At 50.5% G+C, this 11,082-nt stretch overlaps 2 protein-coding genes across 4 annotated transcripts in view; one reads left to right on the top strand and one right to left on the bottom strand.

The window, feature by feature from the left end:
* The first annotated feature begins 54 nt into the window (after positions 1–54).
* Positions 55–2,293, top strand: LOC138237733 (sperm microtubule inner protein 11). The gene is made up of 4 exons (XM_069187320.1): positions 55–236; positions 1,163–1,306; positions 1,772–1,916; positions 2,035–2,293. Exons 1-4 carry the CDS (start codon positions 146–148, stop codon positions 2,081–2,083), a joined length of 429 nt encoding a protein of 142 aa, XP_069043421.1. The 5' UTR covers positions 55–145; the 3' UTR covers positions 2,084–2,293.
* Positions 2,294–4,987: 2,694 nt separating this feature from the next.
* Positions 4,988–11,082, bottom strand: part of adcy6a (adenylate cyclase 6a) — a 62,295-nt gene continuing 56,200 nt past the window's right edge. For all 3 annotated transcript variants that reach the window (XM_069187314.1, XM_069187308.1, XM_069187311.1), the window contains exons 21-24: positions 10,083–10,346; positions 9,311–9,515; positions 8,657–8,781; positions 4,988–8,117 (exon numbers count right to left, since the gene is read on the bottom strand). In XM_069187314.1, coding sequence (XP_069043415.1) covers positions 7,989–8,117; positions 8,657–8,781; positions 9,311–9,515; positions 10,083–10,346 — 723 coding nt within the window. In that variant the 3' untranslated portion in view covers positions 4,988–7,988. The remainder of the gene's footprint in view (positions 8,118–8,656; positions 8,782–9,310; positions 9,516–10,082; positions 10,347–11,082) is intronic.

The following is an 11,082-nucleotide window of genomic DNA, read 5'->3' as shown; positions in this document are numbered from 1 at the left end:
GCTCAGTGATTGGTCCACACCAACGTCAATCAAGCAGTGGGCCGGTGTCTGTTGCTATAGCTACGTGGTAAACGTTGCGCGAGAATTCCAGGAATTGGCTACAGCCCTACACTCGCACCCGAGCTCTGGTACCGACAGCACAAAAATGACCTTTTTTGGCATAACATTTCTGGGATATCAGGACCCATTTGGATCCAGGCGTCTGTCACAGCTGCAGAAAACACAGTATGATCAGGGTAAATCAACTTAACATGATAAGACGATCATAGCAAATTAAAATACTGTGCTGTGCCGGACATTTAATCGCGTTATTCCGCGGCGCTTTCTGATTGGATTACTATGATACACGTAGTCTGATGTAGGAAAGCTTCACTCGTGTGAGTTCGTCCGTACAGTATCGTGAGAGAATCTATGAGAGAGAGAGACCGCTATGAATCGTTGTGGTTTAAACACACTGAACAGGACTGTAAATGTGCACAGCCGCGGTGTGACCACGCGAAGCTTTGAGCTGCCCAGGGTGCGAGGCGGGTGACGTCAGCAGACAGGAGCTAGCGGTGCTCTAGTGCTCGCCGAGCAGGGGCCGCTGAACAGGCGGAGAAAATAGTCAGGTCGCAGAGCGAACCGCCCCTGGCTTCAGCCTTGTCATTCTAGATGCAGAATGTGTGATTGGGAGACAGTTTGTACAGTCCCCCTAGCAGTGCCGTTCATGTTCACACTCGCTGGACAAAATACCAGGAGCTACCTAATACTAAGAACAGACCCCCCCAGCAGGGGGCAGTGTGTGTGTGGGGGGGGGGGGTTGGGTTGGAGGAGCAGGAGACAGACTTCCAGCACCTCAGTCCTGCTGGAAACCAGTGGAACCAGTGGACCTGTCCAGTTCTGTCCCCACACACCACCTCCTTCCTCTCACCCCCAGCTGAAGTCCGTCCTGCTGCAGGAGTGGGATGGGATGGGGCTGTGGACACTTCTCATGCCCGAGGAGTCCCTCAGGCCACAGCCTGTCCCAGCTGCTCTCAGATCTTCAACTCATTTCTCCTTGGGGGTGGTGGTGGGGGCGGGGTCTAATATTTTGGCCAGGAAGTTATCTACATCGTTATCGGACAGTAAGCCGTCTTCTGCTCCATGTGACCTGTGACCTCTGTCCGTGTGGCTGTGTCTGCAGAGGGCGACGGCGTGGGCGGGCGCCAGCGCGGTACCACGCTCCCCCCAGTCAACCCGGCGCCACACCAGGCCCTCAGCTGCGAGCTGCACCGCGGGAGCCAGGAGAGATACCAGGAGCTGGTCAGGCGGGCACAGACGCCAAGATGTAGGCTGCGCCCCTAAAATCCCCCCTTTTTTGTGTCATGCTATCTGCTTCCAAAAGATGGAAATCGGGGGCCCCCCCAAGAGCAATTTGGGTGGTGCGGTGGCCAGCATGGTTGCCTTGCAGTGCTGGGGCCCCGGTTTCAATTTCTGGGGTGCTGTCTGTGTGGAGTTTGCATGTTCTCCCCATGGTTCAGGGGGGTTTCCTCCTGTAGTCTAAAGACACGCTGGTAGGTTACTTCGCTTCTGGGAACTTGGTCCTGGTGCGAGTGTGTGCGCGTGCGTGTGGGCCCTGCGATGGACTGGCGTCCCTTCCAGGGTGTACCCTGCCTGTCCCTTGCCTGGACAGGCCCCAGCTCCCCCACTGCCCTGAACCTGATAAAGGAGAAAGTATGAGGGGGGAGTGGGAGGGGGCTGACGGACAGCACTGCAGTGGGAGGGAGGGTCTGACTCTGCTGTCTCTCCGAAGCCCCTAACCAGATTTACCGGGCGCCCCTGACGGACAGCCAGCGCTATGGCTGGTGGCTGTCGGGGAGCGGTCAGCCAGGCAGCGAGGGCAGCGAGCCGTGGACCCGGGTACGACGCTTCCCGCAGAGACACAGCGAGATGACGAAGTACGCAGGGGCTGGTGGGAGCGCTCGTTCGGTTCTGATTTTCCCCCCGAAACAGGGTGTCGCCGCGCCCCTCTGACCTGCACCCCGCCGTGCTCTCCGTCTCTGTCGTCCTGTTCAGGTTTGTGAAGAGCATGTCCATGACCCATCGGGAGTTCAGCCTACACTGACCACCCCCCCCAACGCCTGGAGACCCCCAGACCCACAACTGCAGAACCCAGAGCCACCCAGAACCCTCCACTGCCAGCCTGCTGGTTTGGAGGACCAGAATGGGCAATCCCTGTGTTTGGTTCAAAAGCTCAAGAGTTTCCCGTCTTAATTGGAAACTGGAAAAATTAAGGTGCATTTTAATAAAAGAGCCCATTACCAAACAGACTAGATAGGCTGAGTGACTTCCTCTGGTTTGTACCCTTTCTTGTGATCTTAAGAACAAATGCATCAGATATATGTACATTTTTCAAATATCTTGCTGGTTTCAGAAAAGACTGAAACCCTCAAGGGGAGACCCGTCACACTCAAGTCCGGAAGGGGCTTTAGATTGAACAAGGACTATCTGTTTGCCTTCCCCATTGCACCAGTAAAATAGTAGTATACACAGAAATAGAGTTTGGGTTAACCAATCACTTTCAGGCCTGGGAGGAATGCTTGATTACTCAAGACAGGGATGGTCTTGTCTCAGCTCGATCAGCTGCTTTCCCTCTGCTTCTTCGGATCGCTGGGAGAGTCACTCCCAGGCTCCGATCCGCTGTGATAGACACACCAACACCCACCAGCGGTTTTCACTTTGCTTGACCAGTCGCAGGTGTTGCGGAACATATTCAGACGATGAGTCAGACTCTCAGAAGGCAGCTTCCTGTGTCTCGCACCTCAGCAACGACACCTCTTCCTGTCCTGAAGTCTGTTGTGCCCGACCTCCTGCAACCTGTCTGACTTCGCTGGCGACAGTGACACCCCTTCCTTGACATTTACACCCTGTTTCTGACTCCCTGCGTCTTCACGTTTTCTTCTTTCCCTTAGTCCTCAACACAGTCAAATCTCTGTGCTCTGGCAGTGTGCACTTAAAGCAACTGCCGTTTTACTCCCTTAAAGCTGTTTGAACATGGTGATCTCCAATTCATTAATCATGTTCTTGCAAATAGTGGCATGGCAGCACAGTGGCCAGCATTGCTGCTACACAGTGCTGGGGCTCCGAGTTTAATTCTAGTCCTGGGGTGCTGTCTGTGTGGAGTTTGTATGTTCTCCACGTGTTCGAGCTGGGTGCTCTGGTAAAAACTAATAAAACCTGGACTGTGGGAGGAAATCAGAGCACCTGGACAAAAACCCATGCAAACACACTGCAATGCTACCCACTGCGCCACCGCGCACACACCCTCATAGAAAACAAAAGAGCCACTGCTGCCCTCTAGAGGAAAGAGAAGGTATGACATGAAGTTCAAGTACGACATCAAGAGGGCCATACTAGCATATACAAAGACATGGCAGTTCAGGTGGGTAGCTGCATCAGCATGCGTAGGCTGCAAAGGAACAAGTAATAGGTTTATTCCATGCTGAAAAAAAAGAAGAAAGAAAACACGTTTCGGCCGTGGAGCCTTCTTCAGGTGTGAGGGCTCCTATTACTTGTTCCTTTATAGAAAGACATTCCCTTAGTATTATTTTCAAAAAGTGAGATTCATCCAGGTCTCAAAACACCTTAACTTACACTGTATTGAATCTAAGTATACCTTTAAGTGAATGTCTTGAATAAGCAACTTTGAAAAAACTAAAACTCGCTATTCCTATCTAAGAAAAATAAGAATGCACTACACAGGTAGGAATAAAAACCAGAGCACACCAGGCCGGACACAGATAGCCCTTGTCTAGGTGTGTGTGAAGAACAGAGCAGCAGGACAGTAGTTTTAAACGCTGTTGGCTAACTCCTAGGAGAATGAGAAGGATCTACTGTTGCCGGGGGTATAGGAAGAGCACTATTTTAAGTATTTTAACTTTGAAGTGCCAATAATGCAGCCTTGCCACCTCTTTAACGGTCCTGGTCCCGAACAATGCAAACGGATCGGGACTCAGACTCAGCTCTGGGCCTGAAGGCAGCGACTGCTGCAATTCCGTGACTTACCCTGAGGCATCCTGCCAGCAATGACATCATTAAAAATCACAATGTCTCCTTCAATGCTTACCTTTCACTACTTTCTCTACTTCAAGTTCCTGTGTTTCATTAATGAACACAGTCTTCTCTCTCACAATTAAACCAGCATTCAACCGGTTGTGCACTAGTCCTGCAACAGATCGTTGATAGTGTTTAAATCAGGAGAGGCCGTGCAAATTAGAGCAGTGTTTAATTAAAACATTTTACAGGTGCATTCTAGTTTTCCCAGGTTCTGTCACACTTGTCATCGTATCAGGGCGGCACTTTAATTAACCATCTACATTCTGCAATGTTTGGCATTGATTAACTCGTCTCCACTCGGCTCTGAAATCCTGATTTGCCTCCAGGGCATCATGCTTCTCTGGGGCCTGTTAGTCTATAGTGTCAATACCAACCATCTGAATAAGCAAGCATCTCTGTCAGGCCCTGCACAATTACCAAGAGGAAGCTTTTTGATTGTACGTGTAGAATCTCTAGGTTGAGACTTGTTCCTTACAGGCGTGGGATAACTAAGCCAGGAGTCTTAGTGTCACAGGAGACGTCTGATGACTCTTGGTTTTCTACCAAGGAACCCTGGGAGAATTTTTCAGCATATCTCCCTGTTGTGTTGATTTGTATGTCACTTTTCCCAGCAAATGACCCTTCCAAAACGTTAAGCAATCCTTTCAAAGAATGAAACAGACCCTTATATTTGGGTTCTCAATCTGTATTCCAATTCTTTTCTGATACCAAACAAAAAGATTCATGAAAACCTATGCGACACTCATGACTTAGACTGCTGTCCTTAAGTTAATACCTGTCTACTGATGTATAGTAAATATCCCAGAATCCACTTCAGCCGGCACAGAAGAACATGATGAATTTGGCTTCCCGTGAGTTTTCTTCCTTCACTTTTTAAATAAGATACACCCAAACAGACTACACAAACCAACCCTTTTTTTTCAAGGGGGAAAAACATCTTTTTTATTTTTTTCTCATTGTCTTATTTCATCATATGACTGTTTCTGTATAGAAATGCCAAACCTCTCCTCGTCTTGTCTTGAAATTCGTGGGAACTCAACTCGTTGAACACTAGGTGGCACTACAGTAAAATGCACAGAGTCCCTTGGGTTTTAGCAGAAATCCCCATTCACTCCATCCCAACCAAAATACTAACATTAAGGCGTGATGGCCAGTGTCCTGTGGGCTAGCTTAGAGCAGGGGTCCCCAATCCTGGCTTTGTGGAACCTCAGCCTATTAGATGTATAAATCACCTGTGATCCGCTGATGAATCAGACAAGTAATCTGATAAGGGAATTCTAGTCCTTGAAGGCTGAAGATAATATAAGAGTTTAGTTCCGCATGATTGCTAAATTACTTTTTTCAACTAATCACCTGTTTAATTGATCACAAGGGAATTGATCCCATATTCTTTAGACACGGGTGGTTTAATGGTGACCCCCAGATCCTGCAGGACTGGGGCTCCCCAGGAGCAGGGTTGGAGATTCCTGCCTTAGATGTACTGGTCTTTGATCCTTTCATTTGGAATGGAATAATCGTAACAGTAATAACAAACCACTGAATTAGACAGACAATTCAAGATCAGCTGCATTCAAGTTCCACCAAAGCCCAAAAGCACGAAAGCCACTCTTGACAGGGCACAGCAGTGAGGGGGGGGAGGGACTGAGCAACCGCTCAAACCCAGACCATGGGTCTCTGGGAGAGGGGAGGTGACCAGCGCACCTGGAAAAGACCCGTGTGATCACAGGAAGAACATGCAAACTTTGTACAGGCAAGCACTGGGAATCAAACCCAGGATCCTGCAGCTGTGTCTGGGGTCACAGGGCCTCCTGGTTTACCTTCATCCCTGGTTAGATACTAGTATGAGGCGCGATCAGCACAAACGGACTAATTTAACCCTCCTTTCAAATCCTGTTAAAGGTGGTGCTGATTTACCGTGACCTGTCTAACCCACTGGACAGTGGCCCCCAGCCCTTTCGCACCATCTTAAACCTCCGCCCCTACACACAGGCGCACAAACTGTACTCTTCCACATCAGACATCATCTGTCCTCGTTTGCGCCCTGCTCTGCGGCTGTGCATTCACTGTGCCACCCCATCCCAGGACAGCAATACCCCGATTGGCCACAGTGAGGTGCGACAGCAAGGGCAAAAGAGCAGAATGAGCGCGCAGGCTCGACCGGGGGAAAACGTTCAGACCCGTGCATCGCTAATCGCAGGGCCGCATCTTTACGGGGCCCCCAGGGGTAGGGATAATATGGTTTGGGGTGTCCCGCTATACACACGCGCCATCCACTTCCTCTCTGACAGGAAGTGTCTCCTTGATTGTTCCTGGCCGAGTCTGTTCAGCCTCCCGGGAGGGCGAGACGGACAGGCACCCCACACTCCTCCCAGGGGCCACCGAGGAGGGCGAGGGCGACACCCCGTCTTTCGCCGGGGGCGTTCTGGTCTTTGATGCTTTAAGTTGGAATGGAGTAATCATAACAGTAATTATAATAACATTAATAACAATTAAAAGGTTAATAGAGGTGATAAAAATACCCAACATGGAAAACTAGGAAGAAACAAATGTAGAGTTACCACAATCAGTCATGCTTCAGAGTAGGAAGTTTGGCTAGAGAGCAACTTGGTGTTGTATCATATAAACCTCACAGTGAAAAGAGTTACGCCCCTTGAAGATTATAAAGCACAGTATTCAGTCATAATATATTTATATATATTTATGTATATTTTTTCTTTTCTTAAAAAAATGTCTTCTCTATAAGAATCAGAAGGTTATATACTGTCTGGTACCGCGGTGTCCGATGCAATAGAACAGTTCAGAGGACAGAAGACTGGAGTCTTCGCTTCTCTCAAGTGTTTGTGGGTTTTTTTTTCCTGTTTTAGTTTTGTACCAAAAATACTTCTTTGCAAAGAGAAGAAGAAAAGGTCACTGATAGCACGTATAAACAAATGCCGCAGGCTCTGCTCCTGTGTACTTGAAGGACTGCGCCTGGGCAGAGTCCCGCACATCGTGTCCAGGAGGCCTTGGGAGGAGTTGCGGGGTGGGAAATAAAATCGAGTCCCAGGCTTCTTTGTTGAATCGGGGCCTAGCAGGCCGCAACGGCTTAACAGTGTGAAAAGCAAGTTGAAAGGTGTTTCTGATGTACATACATCTTTCTGTTTCAAGGAAAAGAAAAACAAAACAAGAAACAACAGACTTCCTTCATCCTCAAGAGCCCATCAGAACACAAATAATTAAAAATAATTTTTCTTTGACCCAAAGAAGAATATCAAGTGGTTATTACTTGGTCAGTTTCTAAAGACAAAACCTAAAATAAATAAAACACAAGAAAAACAAAATTGAGCAAAGAGGGGTTTGCAGAACAAACACCAAAAAACAATTTTGATTACCAGATTAAAGAGCGATTATTCAGCAGAGGTGAAAATGAAGCCGATGTTTCTCAAGCTCCTCAGGTTAAATATTCCGTTCTTTGGTTGTTGTTTTTGTTGTTTGTTTTGAACAATACACACATTTGTAGGAGTTTGTAGATTAAAAAAAAAAACTTTCCTGAAGATAAATAAATAATGTAGAGACTGACCCAAAAATACAAGTACCTGTGTTGAGAACTGTCCTGGAACTGCGAACGTGATGGAGACACAAAAGACTTGTGGTCCAGTCCTTCCTTCCAAGGCGAAAAAGCCTCGTTTATAAAAAGACGATTTTGCACCTTTCAAGTAGCCTCAAGTGATGGAGGCTTAACCCCCCCCCCCCAGAGTCTTCCTTCAATTTGTGCCGACAAAAATGGGACAAACGCACACCAAAAAAACAGAAATATTTCATGTTTCCTTCTGGGCCGTCCCGAACGCTTTCAAGGCCTCTTTGTTCAAGTGATCGGGGTTCTCCTCAGCGGTCCGCTGCGCCGCCTCCCCGCCCCCTCCCCTCCCTGCTCACTGCTAACTGTTCTGGGGGCCGTCGTTCAAGAAGTATGTGGTCATCTCGCCCTTCCCCTTCACCTTGACCACGCCGCGGCACTCCAGCTGGTAGCCTTTCCCCGCCAGCACCTGGTACAGGTCGGTGGTCACCTGCGGGTACAGGCAGAAACAAAGAGGCTTGAGCTTTCAGACGGGCTCTTATGCATCATTTATTTCATACAGCATACAGACAGTACAGAGGAGGCACGTAACCCGGACGACTTTCCTTCCCCATGATCAGTGCTTCTGACCCTCCCCACTGCCCGGCAGCCCCATCCAGGAGCACAGTGTCAAAATGTGCGATGGCCCGATGCCACCAGCAGGTGGAGCCCTCACAACACAACTGGAAATGCAAATTGTAGAATTTTGCTCAGCCACCAGAGGACAGCCTGCGGTCAGCAGAGTCGGCTCAGGGCAAGCCCGCAGACTGCAGCGTGCTTTCAGAAGACTGGGGGCTGTAGACCCTCACCCCTTCCCCGGCCGCCATCGTCCCTTTCTGGATTTCTGGAGCTCAGGAGATTTCACGAACCCGTAACCCCTCCCGATACATTCGGCGGCACCATCCCCGTGAGCCCTCAATTTGGCAATTCAGCCGCATGACGAGAAGCTGCAGGGATTTGGGATTCGGATGTGAAGTGCATCGGGGGTACCTGGATGCGGTCGGGCACCCCGGTGCTGTCCATGCGGCTGGCCACGTTCACTGTGTTGCCCCAGATGTCGTACTGCGGCTTCCGCGCCCCGATCACCCCCGCCACCACGGGCCCGATGTTCAGCCCTGCACAGTGAGAATACAGGGACAAACGGCACTGAAGTAGTCTGTGTACACGTCTGCTCCACGCTGGGCCTGCTGGACAGTGCCCAACACAGACAGAATCTGACACTGCGGACAATAACCCTTCAGCTCCCCGAGCAAGAGGGGTCAATGGCAGAGTAAATACTCTATCAAAAAGAGCCTCAACTACAGAACATCAATGCCAGTGATATATACCACAATGAACAATGAACAGGACCTATCGCTACAACCAACTGCTTGATCACATAATCGAATCAGTGAATTAATTGGCCAATTAACAATCGTGTAAAGTTCGAGTGAGATCACATCTGCAGCGCTGCACGAAGTCGGTTGTAAACAGCCTCGCACCTGTAGCGGGGGCATGGCCGAGCCCAGTTAGGCCTGGTGGATCAAGGAGTACGTTTCATCAGCAACTAAGGCACGACAAAGCAGTCGGATCCAGATCAACGAGCCCAACTGAGCAGCGACAGGACCAGGGGCAGAACCGCCCGGGGCCCGGCTCTCTCCCTACCGATTTTCATCTGGAAGTTGTTGAAGGAATGTTCGTTGATGTACTTCATCTGCTCCATGAGCCGCATGGCGTAGTCGGCCAGAGCCGTGATGTGCGACTTGCCCTCCTTGTCGTAGGTGGAGTCGTTGAGGCCCGAGGCCGCCATGTAGGTGCTGCCGATGGTCTTGATCTTCTCCAGCTGCCGGTACCGCTCCTCGCTGATGATCTGCGGGGCGGGGGGGGAGGGTTACGGAGGGACTGGGTCACTAAGGCAGGCTGGGAGTTGGCAGGTCTCTGGGGAGCACCGCAGAGCTACGGCACTCCAGACCTTCCCGTCAGCCCTCTCAAGCCTGGAACTATTACCCTTTAATCACAGTGCCCCCCTGTTTAAATGCACCAGCCATCCATTTTCGAAACCACTGGAGACTGTCCCAGCAAGCAACAGGCTGAAGCTGGGGTCCAGCACAGGGCACACACACAGACACAGACACAGACACAGACATACTCACACCAGGGCTAACTGTCACAGAAGCCAATTCATTTACCAGCACGTCTCTGGACTGTGGGAGGAAACCCACATGAACACAGAAAGAACATGCAGACTCCACACAGACAGCACTAAGGAAATGAATCGGACCTGGTGCAGTGCACAGGCAATCAAGGCCATACCGGATAATGTGGTTAGAAAGCGAATGGATGGTCATTATTTTCTCCAACCTATTACAGTTTGCTGCACCGGTGGTGCCCAACCTGTGTGTTAAAGCCCTCTCGGCGAACGACAGGCGCCGGTTACCTCGTCGAAGTCGGCGATGATCTCGTTCAGCAGCCGCAGGCACTCCACGCCCTCGTTGTTGGCCTCCAGCTCCACGTAGAACTCGGAGAAGTTGCTGATGGAGGCGAACATGACGGCCACGCACTCGCAGGACTGGTAGTACAGCTCGTCGTTGCGCCTCTCCCGCGCCAGGAAGTGGGCGGCTACGTCTTTGGGCAGGATGTTGTGGAGCAGCCTGCGGTTGTAGGCCTGCAGCTCCTCCATCTCCTCCTTCTCCTCCGTCGCCTGACAACCACAAAACAGAGGGGAGGGTGTGGTAGGGTTGGTGTGGTCATGGCAACCACAGAAGCAAGAGCAGGGGGTGTGGTAGGGTGTGTGTGGTCATGGCAACAACAGAACAGAGGGGGGGGGGAGTGGTAGGGTCAGTGTGGTCATGGCAACAACAGAACAGAGGGGAGGGGGAGTGGTAGGGTTGGTGTGGTCATGGCAACAACAGAACAGAGGGGAGGTGGAGTGGTAGGGTTGGTGTGGTCATGGCAACCACAGAACAGAGGGGAGGGGGAGTGGTAGGGTTGGTGTGGTCATGGCAACCCGATCCTACTCAAATGTACACAGTTCAGACTAACACAGGAAGGGCTGGTGTTTCCCTTTAGAGCCACAGACCTGCAGGCTTCACTGGGAGAACCAGGATGTTAGTATAAAGACCTGGACATCACGCCAACTTAAAAATTATCCGGTCCAGCTGGAGCAAGAAGAGGAGACAGAATGGGACTGCAGGACCATACTGGGCTCTTTCAGCCTGGAGTGATCAGATCTGTTCTGATTTGGTCAGGCTGATATTATAAACGTCTAACTGGGTGAGGTGGAAGAGAGGACGGGGGTTCATCTGTTGATTCCAAAACCAGACCCCCCTGTTCTACGGAGCTAGACAGTGTAGACTGTAGCTGTTGAGGACAAGTGCCTGTCTCTGGATGTATACCACACCCCGCCAGCTGGGGGCGCCGTGCACAGCACCAGGACC

This window comes from Lepisosteus oculatus, chromosome 1, assembly GCF_040954835.1.
Source record: "Lepisosteus oculatus isolate fLepOcu1 chromosome 1, fLepOcu1.hap2, whole genome shotgun sequence".
NCBI classification, from domain to species: Eukaryota; Metazoa; Chordata; class Actinopteri; order Semionotiformes; family Lepisosteidae; genus Lepisosteus; species Lepisosteus oculatus.
The sequence above is the reverse complement of the archived record's forward strand: the minus strand, read 5'-3'. Positions and strand labels throughout refer to the sequence as shown.

What these genes read in the sequence shown, in the direction of transcription:
- LOC138237733 (XM_069187320.1), top strand. Translation starts at nt 146, where the DNA reads ATGACCTTTTTTGGCATAACATTTCTGGGATATCAGGACCCATTTGGA. An exon ending in GAAAACACAGTATGATCAGG is followed by an intron (nt 237 to 1,162) that starts GTAAATCAACTT and finishes CTGTGTCTGCAG; the next exon opens with AGGGCGACGGCGTGGGCGGG. An exon ending in GCGGGCACAGACGCCAAGAT is followed by an intron (nt 1,307 to 1,771) that starts GTAGGCTGCGCC and finishes GTCTCTCCGAAG; the next exon opens with CCCCTAACCAGATTTACCGG.